The sequence below is a fragment of the Cherax quadricarinatus genome, chromosome 26 (genome assembly GCF_038502225.1).
Source record: "Cherax quadricarinatus isolate ZL_2023a chromosome 26, ASM3850222v1, whole genome shotgun sequence".
In the NCBI taxonomy this organism is placed as follows: Eukaryota; Metazoa; Arthropoda; class Malacostraca; order Decapoda; family Parastacidae; genus Cherax; species Cherax quadricarinatus.
Genome location: NC_091317.1, coordinates 16,994,599 through 17,017,477, shown reverse-complemented (window position 1 = coordinate 17,017,477; position 22,879 = coordinate 16,994,599). Strand labels below are relative to the sequence as shown.

The window sequence follows — 22,879 nt, the reverse complement described above, 5'->3', positions numbered from 1 at the left end:
AGCTCTGGAATTAGTCTTGTAGTAAACCTTTGCGCTTTCTCTAATTTCTTGACGTGCTTGACCAGGTGTGGGTTCCAAACTGGTGCTGCATACTCCAGTATGAGCCTGACGTACACGGTGTACAGAGTTTTGAACGATTCCTTACTGAGGTATCGGAACGCTCTTCAGGTTTGCCAGGCGCCCATATGCTGCAGCAGTTTTCTGGTTGATGTGCGCTTCAAAAGATGTGCTCGGCGTTATACTTACCCCAAAATCCTTTTCCTTGAATGAGGTTTGCAGTCTTTGGCCACCTAGCTCATACTCTGGCTGTGGTCTTCTTTGGCCTTCTCCAAATCTTCATGACTTTGTATTTACCGGGGTTAAATTCGAGGAGCCAGTTGTTGGACCAGGTTTGAAGCCTGTCCAGGTCTCTTTGTAGTCCTGCTGATCCTCATCCGATCTAATTCTCCTTATTAGCTTCACATCATCTGCAAACAGGGACACTACTGAGTCTATCCCTTCCCTCATGTCATTCACGCGTGCCAGAAATAGCACTGTTCTCAGGACTGACCTCTGTGGAACCCCGCTCATCACAGGCACCCACTCTGACACCTCATCACGTACTATAACTCATTGTTGCCTCCCTGTCACGTATTCTCTGATCCATTACAGTGCCCTTCCTGTTATGTTTTGCTTGATCCTCTAGCTTTTGCGCTAATCTCTTGTGAAGAACTGTGTCGAAGGCCTTCTTGCAGTCCAAGAAAATGGAGTCTACCCACCTCTCTTTCTCGTGTCTTCTGCAGTTACCTTGTCATAAAACTCCAGTAGGTTTGTGACACTTGATTTTCCTTCCCTGAATCCGTGCTGGTTGTCTAGGTGCTCCACCACTTTCCTCCTGATAATCTTCTCCATGACGCTGCACGCTATACACGTCAGTGACATAGGTCTGTAGTGTAGTGCCTCGTGTATGTTTCCTTTCTTAAAAATAGGTACTACATTTGCCGCCCTCTATTCCTCAGGTATTTGCCCAGTTGCAATGGATGTGTTAAAAATTGTTGTTAGTGGCACACACAGCGTCTCTGCTTCCTCTCTGAGGATCCACAGAGAGATGTCCTGTCCCACCACCTTTGAGGTGTCAAGGTCACTTAGCAGCTTCTTCACCTCCTCCTCGGTTGTGTGTATCTCATCCAACACTTGTGTGTGTGTGTGTGTGTGTGTGTGTGTGTGTGTGTGTACTCACCTATTTGTACTCACTTATTTGTGGTTGCAGGGGTCGAGTCACAGCTCCTGGCCCCGCCTCTTCGCTGATTGCTACTAGGTCCTCTCTCTCCCTGCCCCATGAGCTCTATCATACCTCGCCTTAAAACTATGCATGGTTCCTGCCTCCACTACATCACTTTCTAGTCTATTCCATGGCCTGACTACTCTATGACTGAAGAAATACTTCCTAACATCCCTTTGATTCATCTGAGTCTTCAACTTCCAATTGTGTCTGTGTCCCATCTCTGGAACATCCCGTCTTTGTCCACCTCGTCTATTCCGCGCAGTATTTTATATGTCGTTATCATGTCTCCCCTGACCCTCCCGTCCTCCAGTGTCGTCAGGCCGATTTCCCTCAACCTTTCTTCATAGGACAATCCCCGTAGCTCTGGGACTAGTCTTGTTGCAAACCTTTGCACTTTCTCTAATTTTTTGACGTGCTTGACTAGGTGTGGATTCCAAACTGGTGCTGCATACTCCAGTATGGGCCTGACGTAGATGGTATACAGAGTCTTAAACGAATCCTTACTGAGGTATCGGAACGCTATCCGTAGGTTTGCCAGGCGCCCGTATGCTGCAGCAGTTATCTGATTGATGTGCGCCTCAGGAGATATGCTCGGTGTTATACTCACCCCAGATCTTTTTCCTTGAGTGAGGTTTGCAGTCTTTGGCCATCTAAACTATATTGTGTCTGCGGTCTTCTTTGCCCTTCCCCAATCTTCATGACTTTGCATTTGGCAGGGTTAAATTCAAGGAGCCAGTTGCTGGACCAGGCTTGTAGCCTGTCCAGGTCTCTTTGTAGTCCTGCCTGATCCTCGTCCGATTTGATTCTTCTCATTAACTTCACATCATCTGCAAACAAGGACACTTCTGAGTCTATCCCTTCCGTTATGTCGTTCACATATACCAAGAACAGCACAGGTCCTAGGACTGACCCCTGTGGAACCCCGCTTGTCACAGGCGCCCACTCTGACACCTCGTCGCGTACCATGACTCGTTGTTGCCTCCCTGTCAGATATTCTCTGATCCATTGCAGTGCCTTTCCTGTTATGTGTGCCTGGTCCTCTAGCTTTTGCAGTAACCTCTTGTGAGGAACTGTGTCGAAGGCCTTCTTGCAGTCCAAAAATATGCAGTCGATCCACCCCTCTCTCTCTTGTCTTACTTCTGTCACCTTGTCATAAAACTCTAGTAGGTTTGTGACACAGGATTTTCCTTCCCTGAAACCGTGCTGGTTGTCAATTATACACTTGTTTCTTTCCAGGTGCCCCACCACTCTCCTCCTGATGATCTTCTCCATGACCTTGCATACTATACACGTTAGTGATACAGGTCTGTAGTTTAGTGCCTCATGTCTGTCTCCTTTTTAAAAATTGGGACTACATTTGCCATTTTCCATACCTCAGGGAGTTGCCCAGTTTCAAATGATGTGTTGAAGATCTTTGTGTGTGTGTGTGTGTGTGTGTGTGTGTGTGTGTGTGTGTGTGTGTGTGTGTGTGTGTGTGTGTGTCTGGTAGAACATTATCACAGTGTCTTTCTGTTTTATTTTTTTGTTTCTTTGCTTCTATTGCTCCTCAGTCCTCCTCCCCTCTCTCTTCCTCCATATATATCTGTCTCCCTTACTCTCTCCCTTCTCTCCGTCCATTTTTGCTCTTGCTTTCTTTCTATTTCACTCTCCCTCACTCCCTCCATCTTCATTCCTCTTCCCCTTTTCCTCCCTTAGTTTGACTTACTCTTCTTCCCTATTCCTTGCTCTCTTCTTCTCTTTCCTTCCTTTCCTTCATTGCTTCCTCTTGTTTTTTCTCTCCCTCCCATTCACTCACTCTCTCTCTCTCTCTCTCTCTCTCTCTCTCTCTCTCTCTCTCTCTCTCTCTCTCTCTCTCTCTCTCTCTCTCCTCTCTCTCTCTCTCTCTCTCTCTCTCTCTCTCTCTCTCTTTCTCCTTCTCTTTCTCCCCTCCCTTATTTATCCTCCCTTCCTCCCTCGATGTCCATGAAATATGTCTCTCATGTCAACTCAGCTCCCTCAGTAAACATTCTCCCTCTACCCCTTCGTTATCTCTGGTGTCTTAACTCTCTCTCTCTCTCTCTCTCTCTCTCTCTCTCTCTCTCTCTCTCTCTCTCTCTCTCTCTCTCTCTCTCTCTCTCTCTCTCTCTCTCTCTCTCTCTCTCTCTCTCTCTCTCTCTCTCTCTCTCTCTCTCTCTCTCTCTTTCTCTCATCCACCTGTCTTCCACTTCTTTTCTTTATCTCCCAATTATTATTATTTTCTATCTGATATCTCTCCCGCTCTCCATCCCTCATTTGTCTCACGTTTTTGCTCTCTTCCTCTCCCTTCTTCCTAAGTTGCTGACATCTTTCTTAGCCTCCCCTCTCCTTCCTGTCTTCTCATCACTTTTCATGCTTCCTTCCTTCGTTCCCTCAATAGTTTCGTCTGTCACATGAACAAAAGAAACATATTTTATTTGTCCTACAGTGAGTCCAAGATCCTGACGTAGTGACCCAGCAGTTACCACAGGCCGGGGTGACCTGCTCTCCACCTGTGTTGACCTGCTCTTCACCTGTGTTGACCTGCTCTCCACCTGTGTTGACCTGCTCTTCACGTGTGTTGACTTGCTCTCCACCTGTGTTGACCTGCTCTCCACCTGTGTTGACCTGCTCTTCACCTGTGTTGACCTGCTCTCCACCTGTGTTGACCTGCTCTCCACCTGTGTTGACCTGCTCTCCACCTGTGTTGACCTGCTCTCCACCTGTGTTGACCTGCTCTCCACCTGTGTTGACCTGCTCTTCACCTGTGTTGACCTGCTCTCCACCTGTGTTGACCTGCTCTCCACCTGTGTTGACCTGCTCTCCACCTGTGTTGATCTGCTCTTCACCTGTGTTGACCTGCTCTCCACCTGTGTTGACCTGCTCTCCACCTGTGTTGACCTGCTCTTCACCTGTATTGACCTGCTCTCCACCTGTGTTGACCTGCTCTCCATCTGTGTTGACCTGCTCTTCACTTGTGTTGACCTGCTCTCCACCTGTGTTGACCTGCTCTCCACCTGTGTTGACCTTCTCTCCACCTGTGTTACCTTCTCTCCACCTGTGTCGACCTGCTCTTCACCTGTGTCGACCTGCTCTCCACCTGTGTTGGCTTGCTCTCCACCTGTGTTGACCTTCTCTCCACCTGTGTTGACCTGCTCTTCACCTGTGTTGACCTGCTCTCCACCTGTGTGACCGACTTGTGTTGACCTTCTCTCCACTTGTGTTGATCTGTGTCTTTGACCTCTGTTGACTTGCTCTCCACCTGTGTACCTGACCTTCTTCTTCACCTTCTCTCCACCTGTGTTGCTCTTCACCTGTGTCGACCTGCTCTCCACCTGGCGTCGACCTGTGTTTCTCTTCACCTGTGTGACCTGACCTGTGTCGATCTTCTCTCCACCTGTGTTGATCTGCTCTCCACCTGTGTCGACCTTCTCTTCACTTGTGTTGACCTGCTCTTCACCTGCGTCGACCTTCTCTCCACCTGTGTTGACCTGCTCTCCACCTGTGTTGACCTGCTCTCCACCTGTGTTGACCTGCTCTCCACCTGTGTCGACCTTCTCTCCACCTGTGTTGACCTGCTCTTCACCTGTGTTGACATTCTCTCCACTTGTGTTGACCTGCTCTCCACCTGTGTCGACCTTCTCTCCACTTGTGTTGACCTGCTCTTCACCTGTGTCGACCTTCTCTCCACCTGTGTTGACGTGCTCTCCACCTGTGTTGACCTGCTCTCCACCTTTGTTGACCTGTTTTGTACAACTCCTGTGCATCCATGTGTGTGTATTAATCTCGCCCCTTTAAACTCTTTCAGAGTGTTGAGTGACATGCTGTGACATACTATATAGAAAGCCCTTTGTTATGCAGAGTAATTCGAGCAAATTAGGTTAATTTTGCCCCCATGATGCGACCAACTATAATCGGCTAGCACCCAGGTACCTACTTACTGTTAGGTGAATAGGGACAGCAGGTGATTAAAGGAAACAGACCCTAATGTTCACACCAGTCCCAGGGATCGAACCACGGACCTCAGTGTATGAGGTGAGTGCGCTAGCAACCCGTCCACCGGTTGCTATCAGTCTGTATTTTCTTTTTTTTTTGTGTGATTGGGTACTGTGGAAAATCAAGTTAGGCGATTCATCGTTATTTTTAAGTCTCGAGGAAGTGGGAGGGAAGAGATGTTAACAAGGAGGTGTGAGAAAGGGAGGTCGCACACTTCACTGAATCCCTCAGGAGACCGGGAACACACCTACACTCGGGACACAAACTTCCCTCGTCTAGATAGAGTTAAGAAATCTTTTGTTATTTAGGGATGAGGTGGCAGGTTCTTGGATCTGATTTGGATAATGTTCTGTAAACAGACACACACATATACACGCCTCTATTCTAGACAGCTACCGCCTATATGGAGTGGGTTTCATCCGTTGTTTTTAATGACCATGGGATGACTCCCGTGTCCAGACTACATGTCCGTAGAAAATTTAAGGCACCCGATATTGGTTTCTGCCAAATCTTGATGAAGACGGAGTTCCACAAGTCTGGGCAGAGTGCAGGGGCATGCTATTTATGACTTCGAAATCAAGCAGGGCTAGAGTTATATCGGAATTTTTTGTTATCGGCAGAATTTTGAGTCTCCTCCGTGAAAAATTTCTGATCGATGCTTCGATAAACAGATTCGTATTGAGACTTCAGTACTTCACTCATTTTTTTTTTACCGTCGTCATTGTAATTTTCATCTCATTTTAGACAACTGCCCGATACAAAACGTGATTTTTTAATCTGCATTGTACATGTGAAAAAAATATTTTGAATTTTCAATTTCATTGATGTCTCTTTGTTAGGTGTGTTTCTCCTGGACGCTGATTCACTCTTTCATTTTGTTCTTCTGGTAGTCCTTGTCTATAGAACTCTTCCACAACCTCTCTCTCTGTCTTTCTTTCTCTTTTTTCTCTCTCTCTTTCTCTCTCTCTTTTATTGATGACACTGAATTTGTTAGGAGCCTGGCCCATGGCCGGGCTCCGAGAGTAGACTAACTCTTGAAGCTCTTCAAAGATATATCAAAGGCATAAGAACTAACAACAGAGGTCTACGCTACTAACTGAATTGTTTGCCATCCTAATGACACTAAAGGCACCCAGGTCAACTTAATGACACAGTGCTTGGCTCCTTGATTATTCCGAGTCAGTGTCATCACTGGAGATACTCGACTGCCATAATGACTCCTCCAGCATAATGACTCCAGCAACATAATGACTCCTCCAGCATAATGACTCCAGCAACATAATGACTCCTCCAGCATAATGACTCCAGCAACATAATGACTCCAGCAACATAATGACTCCTCCAGCATAATGACTTCAGCAACATAATGACTCCACCAGCATAATGACTCCAGCAACATAATGATACCAGCATCATAATGACTCCAGCAACATAATGACTCCTCCAGCATAATGACTAAAGCAACATAATGATTCCACTAGCATAATGACTCCAGCAACATAATGACACCAGCAACATAATGACTCCAGCAACATAATGATACCAGCAACATGATGACTCCAGCAACATAATGACTCCAGCAACGTAATGACTCCAGCAACATAACGACTCCAGCAACATAATGACTCCAGCAACATAATGACTCCACCAGCATATTGACTCCAGCAACATAATGACTCCAGCAACATAATGACTGCAGCAACATAATGACTGCAGCAATATAATGACTGCAGCAATATAATGACTGCAGCAACATAATGACTGCAGCAACATAATGACTCCAGAAACATAATGACTCCACCAGCATAATGACTCCAGCAACATAATGACTCTAGCAACATAATGACTCCAGCAACAAAATGACTCCAGCAACATAACGACTCCAGCAACATAATGACTCCAGCAACTTAACGACTACAGTAACATAATGACTGCAGCAACATAATGACTCCAGCAACATAATGACTCCAGCAACATAATGACTCCAGCAACATAATGACTCCAGCAACATAATGACTCCAGCAACATAATGACTCCAGCAACATAATGACTCCAGCAACATAACGACTCCATCAGCATAATGACTCCAGCAACATAATGACTCCAACAACATAATGACTCCAGCAACATAATGACTCCAGCAACACAATGACTCCAACACCATAATGACTCCAGCAACACAATGACTCCAGCAACATAATGACTCCAGCAACACAATGACTCCAGCAACATAATGACTCCAGCAACACAATGACTCCAGCAACATAATGACTCCAGCAACACAATGACTCCAGCAACATAATGACTCCAGCAACACAATGACTCCAGCAACATAATGACTCCAGCAACACAATGACTCCAGCAACATAATGACTCTAGCAACACAATGACTCCAGTAACATAATGACTCCAATACCATAATGACTCCAGCAACATAATGACTCCAGCAACACAATGACTCCAACACCATAATGACTCTAGCAACATAATGACTCTAGCAACTTGATCATTGCAAAAGCCGGTTACAGGTTAAAAATTGATAGGAAATTTAAATATTGAACAATTTCTTGTGGATACGTAAAGTGAAGAAAAATGTTGACTATAATTTTGGTATATCTGTATCTAGCATTGTACCTGGAGTATACCTGGAGAAGGTTTCGGGGGTCAACGCCCCCGCGGCCCGGTCTGTGACCCAGACATTACGAATGATATTGACAGAGAAGCAGATAGTGAATCTGTGTGTTACAGAAATGTAGTTAGAAGCTTGAGTAGATTTGTCACCCACACGACAACATGAACGTAGATCAACATATTTACAATACAATATACATAGACTGCTGTAGCAAGCTTAGGATTGTTTACAAGCATTTCCAGCAGTTTGGCAGACTCACAGACTCACAGATGATAATCAAACCAAATACAAAGTGTGTGGTCAGCATTGTGGTCACTTTCTTCAACACTGTTTGATTGTTCACTAACTGAGGAATATTGAGATAGATAGTACAATAACCTATGTCATAGTCAAGATATAAATTAAAATCAGATACTAGACATATTAAGCAATTATCCTAAATGTGGTAGGAATATATAAGACAAATCGTGGGGTACAGATCTAGATGTATTCCTCTTAACCCTTTTGGGGCCTAGTTCCTAAGCCTATTGTGTATTCCTTTGCTCAGTGCGCTGCCATTCACAGGATGGATTAGACGTTCACAAATAGCTGGCCGCTTTGACGGTCTATCTTACGATAGGACACAAAAAAAAACTGGGCAACAAATCAGTAATGCCAATAGATGAAGTTTAAGTAGGATCACCACTCGACTCAGGCAAATAAAAATAGCTGGGCGACAAAAAAGTTAGTCCCAAATATCCACATACACACATACAGCAGGGAGTGAGTGACCCAGTAGTAGCCAGTGAACAGGCGGGGCCAGGAGCTATGAATCGACCCCTGCAATCACAATTAGGTAAGTACATACACACACACATACACACACACATACACACACACACACATATACACACACATACACACACACACACACACACACACACACACACACACACACACACACACACACACACACACACACAGTACAACCGACAGCAGATGTAAATGGAATTATTGTCGAGATACCAATTATAGGAGCCTTCAATTATGTAGAGGCTGGCTTGGGAAGCCAAGACTTTAACACACAAACCCATAGAGGAGGAAGAGCAGAGACAATGAAGAAGAGACAAGGAAGAGGGAGAGACAAGCAAGACGAAGAGGCAAAGAAGTAAAGAGACAATAAGAGGGACGAGGAAGAGGCAAGGGAGAGGAAGAGACAAGAGAGAGAGAGAGAGAGAGAGAGAGAGAGAGAGAGAGAGAGAGAGAGAGAGAGAGAGAGAGAGAGAGAACACTTGTTACCAAAATCCAAGTTCCTGATCCAGCAAGGGGCCCTCCTTGGCTAGCTGCAAGAACTGTGTCAAAACTGTCAGTGGTGACAATAAGGCAGGAGGAGGTGCATTTCCTTCTTAAATCGCTTGACCAAGAAAAGGCTGTGGGCCCAGACAAGTTGAGCCTAAGATTGCTGAGAAGATGTGCAGACCAGCTAGCAGCACCTCTAACTCGCATCTTTCAGCACTGCCTAGTACAGTGTAAATGGCCCTCTCTATGGAAAGAGGCAAATGTAGTCCCTGTTCACAAAAAGAAGAGCAGAGCAGAAATCAGCAACTACAGACCAGTGTCACTCCTGTCAATCACTGGTAAGATCCTTGAGACAATAATCTCAAGACAAATGACAGAGTTTTTTGACTATCACTCATTACTTTGTGATCGTCAATATGGCTTCAGGAAAGGTTACTCTGCTGCTGATCTGTTGTTAAACCTCTCCACTAAGTGGCACCAGTCACTGGATGAATCCAAAGTCAGCTGTGTGGTAGCACTGAACATTGCTGGTGCTTTCGACCGGGTGTGGCAAAAGGGCCTCTTAGCAAAACTTCAAGCACTGGGAATTGCAGACTCTACGCTATGTCTCCTCAGTGATTACCTTCATGGTAGATCTCTAAGGGTAGTTCTCAGTGAAACGGAATCAGCAAGACATCCTATTGGGGTAAGTGTTCCACAAGGAAGCGTGCTGGGACCATTGTTATGGAATGTCTACTTCAACGATCTTCTTCATCTCATCCCAGAATCCCATGCATATGCAGACGACTGTACACTGACATTCACTTTTCCAAGAGAAGAAATGCCAGCTGCTCTAAGCTACATCAATCACCAGCTAAGAGCTATATCAGCTTGGGCAAATAGATAGAAAGTAACATTTGCACCTGAGAAAACGCAAATGATGATTGTCTCTAGGCACCATGATGGTAATGCTGGTGCAGTAGTAAGGATGAATGGGAGGATGTTGGCACCTGGAGAAGAAGTTGATATCCTTGGGGTGAAATATGACTCCAAACTAACCATGAAGAACCATGTTGTAAATCTTGCAAACAAGGCAGCCAGGAAGCTTACAGCACTTCGCCGTATCTCGCAATCTGCTTGACAGTAGGGGTTGCAAGATTCTGTACGAAGCACAAGTACCCTCACACCTTGAGTATGCTCCACTTTCTTGGTTTCCCTGCCCCCCTTTCATCTGCGACTGCTTGACAGAGTAGAGAACAGAGCAAGACGTCTCATCTCTCGCCTGGACCCAACTTGGATAAATCTGTCATTTCAGCAGAGCCTTCAAGACAGGAGGGATGTGGGTGGCCTTACTGTTATGTATAAGGCCAATATTGTCAAAATACCACACTTGGATCTACTTCGAGGACAGCGTGAAACAAACTTTTATGCCACAAGACGGGCAGAAAGCAGCAACTTCACTCTGGCTGTACCCTTCTCCAGAACATCACTCCATCTGAGATCATACATACCCAGGATGACTCAAGTATGGAACACATTCGTACAGCATAATGATATCAACGAGATAAAGTCAGTTGATCAAATGAAAATGCTGGCCCACAGATGGCTCCAACTTCATCCTGTTCCCTACTTGTATGTTTCATAACAATAAAAATGCTTTCAAATGAGCTGATGTAGGTAACAGCTCTTAGCTTGCCAGTAAAGTTAGGAATCCTTAACTTGTAAATAGCTTGTCAATAAAGCTAGGGATCCTTAACCTTGTCAAACCCTGTGTAAAGAGAGAGAGAGAGAGAGAGAGAGAGAGAGAGAGAGATAGAGAGGAGGAGAGACAACGAAGAAGAGACGAAGAAAATTAACTACAGCATCTACTAGCCATCGCGTTCTCTCTCTCTCTCTGTCTCAACGCTCTTCTTGCCGAATAAGACAGCGAAAATTTGTGTATGCAGTAATGTCGCAAACATCATTATGAACCTAACAGAAAAAATATATTTCATTGTGTTTGTTTATTATTAAATTATTGTAAACCTATCTAAAATATATTTGGTTGGATTAGGCTAAATTAAATTGCGCTTGTTATACTAAGGTTAGGTAAGTTTTCTAAGGTGCTTTTGGTACAAAATTATTAATTTTTACACTAACATGAATGAAAAAATATACCTTTAAACGTATAAGAGATAATGTTTGAAAGAACTTGATTTTAAATGAGTTCTTGCTAATTCACCAGTTTTACCTATACGACACGACATATATATATATATATATATATATATATATATATATATATATATATATATATATATATATATATATATATATATATATATATATATATATATATATATATATATATATATATATATATATATGTCGTGCCGAATAGGCAAAACTTGCGAACTTGGCTTAAATAGCAACGCTAATCTTGCCATATAGGACAAGCGAAAATTTGTGTATGCAATAATTTCTCCAAAATCATTCTGAACCTAACGAAAAAAATATATTTCGTTGTGTTTGTTTAGTATTAAATTATTGTAAACAAATCTAAAATATATATAGTTGGGTTAGGCTAAAATAAATTGTTCTTGTTATAATAAGGTTAGGTAAGTTTTGTAAGATTCTTTTGGTGCAAAATTAAATTTTTTTACATTAACATTAATGAAAAAAATATATCTTTAAACGTATAAGAGAAAATTTTAGAAAGGACTTAATTTTAAATGAGTTTTTGCTAATTGACCAGTTTTACATATTCGGCACGACATATATATATATATATATATATATATATATATATATATATATATATATATATATATATATATATATATATATATATATATATATATATATATATATATATATATATATATATATATATATATATATATATATATATATATATATACTCTAACCCACTCCTCAAACAGCTTGATCCAGCCCACATGTCCCTCCACCTAAAGCATCGTAACTCACTACCTGAATCCACCCATCCCCAAGGCAACGTGACCCACTTAATGACCCACAGGTCTCTCCCAAGTTCATCAAAGCCAACATCAATTTTCTCTCACCCTCTTCCGTTTTTTGACCTGCCTTTGATGACTGTTTTGGTATTCTGTTGACTTTTGTTACCCCAAACTTTCTCTGACTTTGTTATTGAGACTCTTGTTGGTCTGAGTCCTTTACGAGTGTTCGTCCTTAGTGAGTCTTTTGTGAGTGTTCGTGTGAATCCCTTGTGAGTAATCGTGTGAGTCCTTTTGTAAATTGTCGTTTGAACCCTCGTAAGAGTCCTCATATGAGTCCTTTGCGAATCTTCGTGTGAGTCTTTTTCTATGAGTCAGACTACTGTGAGTCATTTATTGTCAGACTCGTAAGAGTCTAACGACCTGCTATTCAATGTTCTAAAGAAATGAATTGAGGACCTATTAGCTGGTCTCTTCAACAGGTCACTACAAACGGGTATCATACCGGATAAATGGGAAACAGCAAACATAAAACCCATTTACGAAACAGGCAATCGGTCCTTAGCATCAAATTCAAGACTAATTAGCCGAGTTTCAATTGTAGGAAAGTTAATGGAACGAACAACTGCGGATACAGTTCGAAGTATTTTGAAAGATGCAATTTGATTAATGAGCCTCAGCACAGTTTTAGAAAGGGGATTTGATGCCTTACGAATATACGAAGGTATGTGAGGCGACTCATTAAGATGAAGACTGTGATATTGTGTATGTGAAGTTCAATAAGTCTTTGAACAGAGTGCTTCAAACCGTCCTCAATCGTCGAAAAATGCAATAAAAATCGCATTTTTAGCACACAGTTCTGTATTTTTTAATATTTAACATATTTAAAAAAAATCTCATGAAAGCTCAGTTAAAATCAATATTGTTAATGAACATTTCGACGTTTCACAGAAGTCGAGGCATTTTCTGACATACCAGACTACTGAAGAAAGGAGCAGAGCATGGAAATAGGATAAATTATCTACTGGATCGAGGCATGGTTGACCTATACGCAACCAGAGAGTTTCCATAAATGTGGACCCGTGACAAGTGGTCTGCCACAAGGATCAGTATTGGGCCCTTTGTTGTTCACGATATACATAAACTATATAGATGAGGAAATAAATTGGGGCATAAGAAAGACTGGCAAAGACACTACAATAGGCAGTAAAATAAATCCTGATGATGACACTAGCGCCCTACAGGATGGGAAGGACAAGATAATGTGGCATGCGAAATGGAAAATGCAGTTTAATGTAGACAAATGTGAAATTCTAATTCTAGGAAAAAAAATAACCATGGCACTTACAAACTAAACTAGTCAGTGCAGATCTATTTGAAACTAAACGCAGTAAAAGATTAGGAACTCTAGATCGAAGCCAAGATAACAGTGCATAACTACTCCCAGTCAAACTAATAGAAGTCTTGGATGCTATAATTTATACCCCATGAGGCATAAGTAATAGAAATTCTAAGCATATACTTCAACTTTACATATCCTTGATAAGGTCTCGCTTAGATTATGCGACACAGTTCTAGTCTCTTCATAGAAGGATGGATATAAATTCACAGGAAATTACACAGAGAAGGATGACCAAGATTATCCACTGTATCAGGAATTATTCTTAGATAGCCGCAAATTAAAGTGTACAAAGGGAAAGAGGAATAAATAAAGATGATATAAATGACGTGCCTAAAATTTCTAACCAAGACATGACTCACAGTAATGAGTTTAAGTTAGACAAATTTAGATTTAGAAAGGATATAGGAAGCGCTGGCTTTTTTTTTTTTTGAAAGAGTTGTGAATAAGTGGAACACACTCCTAAGTAGCCTTGCTGAAGTTAGAACTTTGTATAGTTTTCAAAATAGGCTGCACAGTTACGTGGTTGGGCACGAGTCTGACCTACAAAATCGTAATGACACAACTGTAAACAAACTATACCACGGGGGGGGTTAGAACCCGCAATCAGAGTCATAAAACTCCAGACGGTCGCGTTAGCCACTGGGTCAGCTAGCTACAATAAGATTCATCCAACTAGGTATATTTATATTTATAGCCTTCCTTTGGTGTAGAAATATACCTAGTTGGATGAATCTTATTGTAACCAGCTGGCCCAGTGGCTTACGCGACGGTCTGGAGTTTTATGACTCTCTGATCGCGGGTTCTAACCCCACCCGTGGTATGGTTTGACATATGTAGTATGGACCAGTAGGCCTGTTACAGTGTTCCACTGCTTTTATGTAAGCTCTACTTCTGTGAGTTCTTTATTGTAAGTCCTACTCGTGAGAGTTTTATTATGAGCCTCGCTCCGGCTCCTTCAATATCTCATAGTTTGTTCCTCCACCACTATTTTGTTTTGCAGTTGTGAGTTCAATAACGTGAGCTCAGCATTCGTGGGTACAGCTCCTGGTGTGAGCCGGTCCTCGTAAGCTCCACCTGTGTGTGTCTCCTGCTGCTACTGTCAGTCACTTGCTGTGTAAGCAATTTATATGTGTCCTGCTGCTGCTGCTGCTGCTGCTGCTGCTGCTGCTGCTGCTGCTGCTGCTGCTGCTGCTTGGAGTCAGTCTTTGTAAGTCGCTATTGCTGCTGATAGAAGCTCATCATTGCAAGCCGCCTTAAAGACACTCTACAATACCATTGCAAAACTCTGGCGCAACTCTTGGGCATGACCTACTTCCACTAGTGGGCCCGGCCCACCTGTGACTATGCCTTCAACTGCTTCACATCTCTTCTGACTCCATTATATAACTCTTCATCTTCCTGAATTTTCTTCATGCTAACCGAGGCAAGTGACTGAACACATACCAAGGCTGATTACTTCATCTTCCGCTGTCTCCAGGACGCAATAACTCTTTTCATTTGAAAGAACCAGTGATTGGCGATACATGTTCATAATAAAGATACAGAGGCGTTGAACATGTGTCATTTTAAAGATACTCAGGTGTTGAACATGTGTCATTCTAAGGATACCCAAGGGTTGAACATGTGTCATTCTAAGGATACTCAGGTGTTGAACATGTGTCATTCTAAGGATACCCAGGTGTTGAACATGTGTCATTCTAAGGATACCCAAGTGTTGAACATGTGTCATTCTAAGGATACCCAGGTGTTGAACATGTGTCATTCTAAGGATACCCAAGTGTTGAACATGTGTCATTCTAAGGATACCCAAGTGTTGAACATGTGTCATTCTAAGGATACCCAAGGGTTGAACATGTGTCATTCGCCAGTGTGTCGGTATGATAAACCATTTCTATAATATTATGAGTTTTCTGAGTGTGGAGTTTAAGAATTAGGAATATTAATATTTATCACTGGAAACATTGTGGAGAGTTGCAAACATATGACTTTATGACAGGTTTGTGCCAGTTATAACCCGGAGTTAAATTATAATAAGACATATAACTAAGAACCCAGTTAATAAGTTTATTAATTGTGGATTTGAAGACTGAATAAGCTTCTAATGACAATTAATAATAATAATAATAATAATAATAATAATAATAATAATAATAATAATAATAATAATAATAATAATAATAAACACTTTGAATCCTCTCCTAATCTTCTACCAGTGCCTTTCAGTATTATCACTTCTTGTGTTGATTTCATCACTGACTCCAGTTTACTTTCTCCTTTTAGGTTTGTGTTTCGGTGCGCAGGCGGATGAGGAGCGCAGTGAGCGTTGCTCGCGTGCGTGGCGACACGGCCAGGTGAGAAGGTCAGGTGGCAGCCACAACAGTTGTTACTCAGACAATACTCATCTGAAAACATGACTTGGGTTATCGGTGAGTCTAGTAGCTGAGGGAGTGAATGACTCAGGACTGAGAGGATTTATAAAGTGATTTTGCCTTGTGGTAACTTGAGGAACCGTGGGTTCACTGAAAAAAAGTGGGTTCACTAGAGGAGAAGTGGGTTCACTAAAGGAAAAGTGGGTTCACAAAAGGAAAAGAGGGTTCAGAAATTATATATATATATATATATATATATATATATATATATATATATATATATATATATATATATATATATATATATATATATATATATATATATATATATATATATATATATATATATATATATATATATATATATATATATATATATATATATATAATAAATATAGGGAGGTACCACCTCTAGAACTGTCATGGGGACCCTCATCCTCAGAGAAAAGAATAAACTTGCTTCAGGGAAAACTCAAGATTCTCCCCGAAGCTGTTTGAGAATTTTCTCCTACCACCCCCTATATTATGTATATATATTTTATTTAAAGACAAAATACGTTGACGAAACATTCACAAAAATATGATACAAAGTAAAACAACATAGGTAACTCAGAGCTACATCTCGAATACTTCGTCCAGCTCCCCTGCGGTAGGCCGCGTGCCCAGAATGCTGCAGGCATTTCCTCTCTGGATCGCAACACTGAGTCTCTGAAAGAGGAAGCTGGTCGCCCTGTGGTCCTTGGTTTCTATGATGAGCTTTTCACCCAGCTCTTTGAGGAACTTTAGAGCACACTTGCCCCATGCTCCAAGGGTCTCCGACCCTATTGGAATGAAGTTATAGCAAGGGGGAAGGTCTTCATATTTTCGGATCTTCTGGGTCTCCCTGTGGCTGGCAGCTCCACCCCCTTCCCCTACAGAGTATGGCAAGTAGGTGTCTGCCAATGTGGCAGCACAGGTGTAGTCCCAGGCAATCTGCTTTCCATCCTTCCAGGGTAGCATAGTGGCTCCATCAGGACGCTTTTGACTTCCATCAGACCTCTGTACTTGGGGTTCCCGTTGAGCTGGGCAACGGGCTGTGGCGAGGCTTCTCTTTATTATGTCATTGATCTCCTCATGTCTTTCATACTTCCCTTCTGCTGTGTGACACACGAGACCATGGAGTCCGAATTGATCAGCTGTCGCCCTGCCGCAAATACACCTATGTTCGGTGAGGATGGGGGCGGCTAGGCGAAGAGCAACACCAATCCGAATGGCCTGTGGGTCGAGACGGGTGCCCAGGGAGGAATTGGGAACAGCTAACAGGAAATCTCCTGAGTGTGGTGCCTTCACTGCCAGGAGACGAGCTTTGTTCTTTCCTGAAGCATTGGAGAGCATTGTGTTGGCGATTTTTTCCATGATCGGTTTGTCCCAGTGGGACTGTTTGTGCTGTTTGGGAGGAGCTGGTCTACTGGAGGAGTCTGTAAGGGTGTCCCACCGAATTGCTGCTTCAGTAAACCTGGGGTCTTGAGCTCCTACCAAGTCTCTCAAGCGTTCGGGCACTATCTTCTTGACTAATGCACTGGAAGCCAAACACGAAGACAGAAAAGCAGGTAAAGCAACATGCGTTGCTTTACGCACCCCTATACCTCCCAGTCGCACTGGGAGGGTTGCCTGATCCCATTGCTCATCCTCTAGTGACAGGTTCAGTGCCTTCTTAAAAGTTGATCTCAGGTGTGCGTCATATTCATCGAGTGTTGGGTAGTCAAAAGAGGGTGCACACCTCAAGAAGTAAGTGAGTCTTGGCATAGTAAGACACCTTGTGAGGAGATACAAAGCATCATGGGCATCAAGATCACTTATTCTCTCCTCCATTCTCATAAGGTCATTCAATTTGTCCCTGAGGACAGTATCGATGGCCTGGTGACCTGCGGTGCCCCCAAGAGGGTACTGTTGGACGGAGTTGTAGTTGAGATTTCCGGGAGGATTCTTCGCACAGCATTGATTATTTCCTGGTTCGCTGTGATGATTTCACACTTAGAGGGATTGAGGATGAGTCCCAAGCCTTCTCCCTGTGTTTTCACCAGTTGTAGGTCCCCCACGAGGGACTCTTCAGTACCTGCCAGAGTGCCGTCATCCAGGTACCATATATTGAGCTCACTGCGTAGGCTGGAAGTTAGTTCTCTTACTGCCAAGCAAAAGAGAAGTGGAGCAAGTGGGTCACCCTGCTGAACTCCCTCTGATGATTGAATTTCATGTTCTCCAAACAAAAGAATTGAGGGTTTGCTGTAGCCGGCTGAAATGAAGGGAAAGAGACTGGGGAACCGAACCCGAACAGCTGGCAAAACAGCATCTCTCCTCACCATATTAAAGGCATTTCTAAAATCAAGTTTGACTATGGCCTTGTCTTCTGGTAGGTCCCTGATGTAGGCCCTTGCCGCATGAGCTGCAGCTTCACTGCCTTGAGAGACCCCAAAGCCCAGTTGGTGTGGCTGGAGTAAAGTGGCAGCTTCTAGGCGAATGTTTCTCACTGCTGCTTTGGCAACGAGACGGCGAAGAGTGTTTCCAACTGCAATGGGTCTGATTCCCCCATCCCTCTTCTTCAAAGCACATAGTGAGGCTCCAAAAAAGAAAGGTTTAATTTCTTCTGGGATTCGCCCAGCCAGGCAATTGTTGACGAAAGTTGTTAACTCGGTGAGAAGAATTGATGCAGATTCACCGAGTACTGGATTTACCATCTCTTTGAGGTGCTGAGGTCGAATTCCAGTGTAACCTCCTGCAGATCCTGCTGGAAATGACACGATCGCCTTATAGACTTCCGATTCTGGCAAAATTAATTGTTCAGTGATAGGGTCTTCCTCAGGGTTGTCGTTGATGGCTGTGGTGTCCCTGGTTGGGTGCTTGTCTCTTAGTGCTTGGGCCGTGGTCTCATCCTTGGGGGCTACAGTGTCGTCACTTGTAATTATTCTTATTGCTCCCACTGTGTTACCTTCCTCAATTTTTTTGCTATCCTGTGCGCAAATTTTCTCGTTCTCAGTAGGACTTTTCTTGGGTCTGCCTCTTTGATTTCTGCGATGATGGGGCAGAGGGACACAGTTATCCGTTCTTGGGTAGTTGCGCACTGCCTTGATAACTGACGTGGTTAGCAGTTTGCCTCGTCTTTCAGGAACTGCAAGACAGACATTGCCGAACAAGAGAAGGTTGCGCCATGCTTGGATGGTGCCTCGGGCTTCTAAGTTGGTGGAACCTCCATTCACCCGCTTAAGAAGGTCTGTGAATTTCCCTGCTGCATATGGGCGAGCTGCTTTAGGGATGTGGGATAGTGTACTGCTAGCAGTGGATTTGAATGCCAACAGAAGGTTATCGCAAGTGACGAGGTTGCCATTGGAATTGTCATCTGCCTGTGGAGGCTGTGGGCTGCTCTCTGCTGGGGGCATATGTGATCCCGCACACCTATTGTGTGCACGAATACGGCCGTCCCTGTTGCGTGCTCGAAACTCTCCACACACCTGACATGTGCCTCTTCTTTCATTGTTGGGTGCATTGTTTCCCGGGCTTTGTGGCTGGCTGGCTTCATCGTCTGCCATACCTCACACTGTGTGATAAGCCCAGGCTGAAGGGAAAATGGCGCATGGCACATTCCGCATGTGGTTCATGGTGGTGGTGGGGGGGGGAGGAGAGGGGTGTCCAGTCCTTGTGGTGGGCGGTGGAAGATGTGTGCTGAGGCGGAGTAGGGCACTCACTCCCTCCCAGGACAAGTCACTATACACCACGATGCTCAGTGCACATGTTACTATACACCACTATGCTAAGTGCACTGCCCCCACTATCAACGACACACCGCTATACACTTCACATGCTATGCGCATACCATGCACATACTATGCACTGTACACTATAGACTATATACACTATACACACGGTGAACAAACACACCATTGTTGTAACACGAGCACACGGTGTATGCGCGCCTGTTTGGGGAAGGGGGGGAGACAGTTTTACCCCTCAACCTCCGCCTCCTCCTCCTCCATTAGGCCTCCCCTCACCGACCTCTCCTACCCATAGGTGACCGTTATGTTCCCTCACTGAATTCACATACACAGAACTTTTCTTGATTCTGACGGAATAGACGAAATGCGGAGTCTTCTGGCCCTTTCCAACACGACCAGCAGATATTCTGTTGATGATAATCCTGGTAGGTGTTCTTGATTGGACGATATTGTGCCAAAATCACAGAGCGAGATGCCCACAGCCTCTCTCTGGCAGAGGTGCCGAATCATATATATATATATATATATATATATATATATATATATATATATATATATATATATATATATATATATATATATATATATATATATATATATATATATATATATATATATATATATATATATATATATATATATATATATATATGTCGTGCCGAATATGTAAAACTGGTCAATTAGCAAGAACTCATTTAAAATTAAGTCCTCTCTGAAATTTTCTCTTATACATTTAAAAATATATTTTTTCATTAATATTAATGTAAAAATTTTTAATTTTGCACCAAAAGAATCTTAGAAAACTTACTTAACCTTATTATGACAAGAGCAATTTATTTTAGCCTAACCCAACTAAATATATTTTAGATTTGTTTACAATAATTTAATACTAAACAAACACAGTGAAATATATTTTTTTCGTTAGGTTCAGAATGATTTTTGCGAAATTATTGCATACACAAATTTTCGCTTGTCCTATATGGCAAGATGAGCGTTGCTATTTAAGCCAAGATCGCAAGTTCTGCCTATTCGGCACGACATATATATATATATATATATATATATATATATATATATATATATATATATATATATATATATATATATATATATATATATATATATATATATATATATATATATATATATATATATATATATATATATATATATGTATATATGTATATATATATATATATATATATATATATATATATATATATATATATATATATATATATATATATATATATATACGTAGAATGAAATTGGGTAAAGCAGCTGGAACGGACGGGATCATGACAGAAATTTTAAAAGCAGTGGGGATGTAGTGTTGGAATGGTTGGTATTTTTGTTTAATAAATATATGAAAGAGGAGAAGGTACCTAGGGACTGGCAGAGGGCATGTATAGTCCCTTTATATAAAGGGAAGGGGGACAAAAGAGATTGTAAAAATTATAGAGGAATAAATTTACTGAGCATACCAGAAAAAGTGTACGGTAGGGTTATAATTGAAAGAATTAGAGGTAAGACAGAATGTAGGATTGCGGATGAGCAAGGAGGTTTTAGAGTGGGTAGGGGACGTGTAGATCAAGTGTTTACATTGAAGCATATATGTAAACAGTATTTAGATAAAGGTAGGGAAGTTTTTATTGCATTTATGGATTTAGAAAAGGCATATGATAGAGTGGATAGGGGAGCAATGTGGCAGATGTTGCAAGTATATGGAATAGGTGGTAAGTTATTAAATGCTGTAAAGAGTTTTTATGAGGATAGTGAGGCTCAGGTTAGGGTGTGTAGAAGAGAGGGAGAATACTTCCCGGTAAAAATAGGTCTTAGGCAGGGATGTGTAATGTCACCATGGTTGTTTAATATATTTATAGATGGGATTGTAAAAGAAGTAAATGCTAGGGTGTTCGGGAGAGGGGTGGGATTAAATTATGGGGAATTAAATACAAAATGGGAATTGACACAGTTGCTTCTTGCTGATGATACTGTGCTTATGGGAGATTCTAAAGAAAAATTACAAAGGTTAGTGGACGAGTTTGGGAATGTGTGTAAAGGTAGAAAGTTGAAAGTGAACATAGAAAAGAGTAAGGTGATGAGGGTATCAAATGATTTAGATAAAGAAAAATTGGATATCAAATTGGGGAGGAGGAGTATGGAAGAAGTGAATGTTTTCAGGTATGTGGGAGTTGACGTGTCGGCGGATGGATTTGTGAAGGATGAGGTTAATCATAGAATTGATGAGGGAAAAAAGGCGAGTGGTGCGTTGAGGTATATGTGGAGACAAAAAATGTTATCTATGGAGGCAAAGAAGGGAATGTATAAAAGTATAGTAGTACCAACACTCTTATATGGGTGAGAAGCTTGGGTGGTAAATGCTGCAGCGAGTAGGCGGTTGGAGGCAGTGGAGATGTCCTGTTTAAGGGCAATGTGTGGTGTAAATATTGTGCAGAGAATTCGGAGTGTGAAATTAGGAGAAGGTGTGGAGTTAATAAAAGTATTAGTCAGAGGGCTGAAGAGGGGTTGTTGAGTTGGTTTGGTCATTTAGAGAGAAAAGATCAAAGTAGAATGACATGGAGAGCGTATAAACCTGTAGGGGAAGGAAGGCGGGGTAGGGGTCGTCCTCGAAAAGGTTGGAAGGAAGGGGTAAGGGAGGTTTTGTGGGCGAAGGGCTAGGACTTCCAGCAGGCGTGCGTGAGCGTGTTCGATATCAGTGAATGGAGACGAATGGTATTTGGGACCTGACGAGCTGTTAGAGTGTGAGCAGGGTAATATTTAGTGAAGGGATTCAGGGAAACCGGTTATGTTCATATAGTCGGACTTGAGTCCTGGAAATGGGAAGTACAATGCCTGCACTTTAAAGGAGGGGTTGGGGATATTGGCAGTTTGGAGGGATATGTTGTGTATCTTTATATGTGTATGCTTCTAAACTGTTGTATTCTGAGCACCTCTGCAAAAACAGTGATAATGTGTGAGTGTGGTGAAAGTGTTGAATGATGATGAAAGTATTTTCTTTTTTGGGATTTTCTTTCTTTTAGGGTCACCCTGCCTCTGTGGGAGACGGCCGACTTGTTAAGTATGTATATATATATATATATATATATATATATATATATATATATATATATATATATATATATATATATATATATATATATATATATATATATATATATATATATATATATATATATATATATATATATATATATATATATATATATATATATATAAATTTGGAATACCATGAAACATTATT

General features: G+C 42.1%; 1 protein-coding gene across 11 annotated transcripts in view; it reads left to right on the top strand.

The window, feature by feature from the left end:
• The window catches only part of LOC128691649 (uncharacterized), a 621,418-nt gene that overhangs the window by 260,698 nt on the left and 337,841 nt on the right, over window positions 1–22,879 (top strand). For 9 of the 11 annotated variants that reach the window (XR_011392438.1, XM_070088829.1, XM_070088822.1 and 6 more), the window contains exon 2: window positions 15,780–15,925. The exons of the other annotated variants lie outside the window; for them this stretch is intronic. Coding sequence is in view for 8 of the 9 variants with exons in the window: in XM_070088829.1 (XP_069944930.1) it covers window positions 15,910–15,925 (16 nt within the window). In the remaining variant the exon portion in view is untranslated. The remainder of the gene's footprint in view (window positions 1–15,779; window positions 15,926–22,879) is intronic. 11 annotated transcript variants of the gene reach the window in all.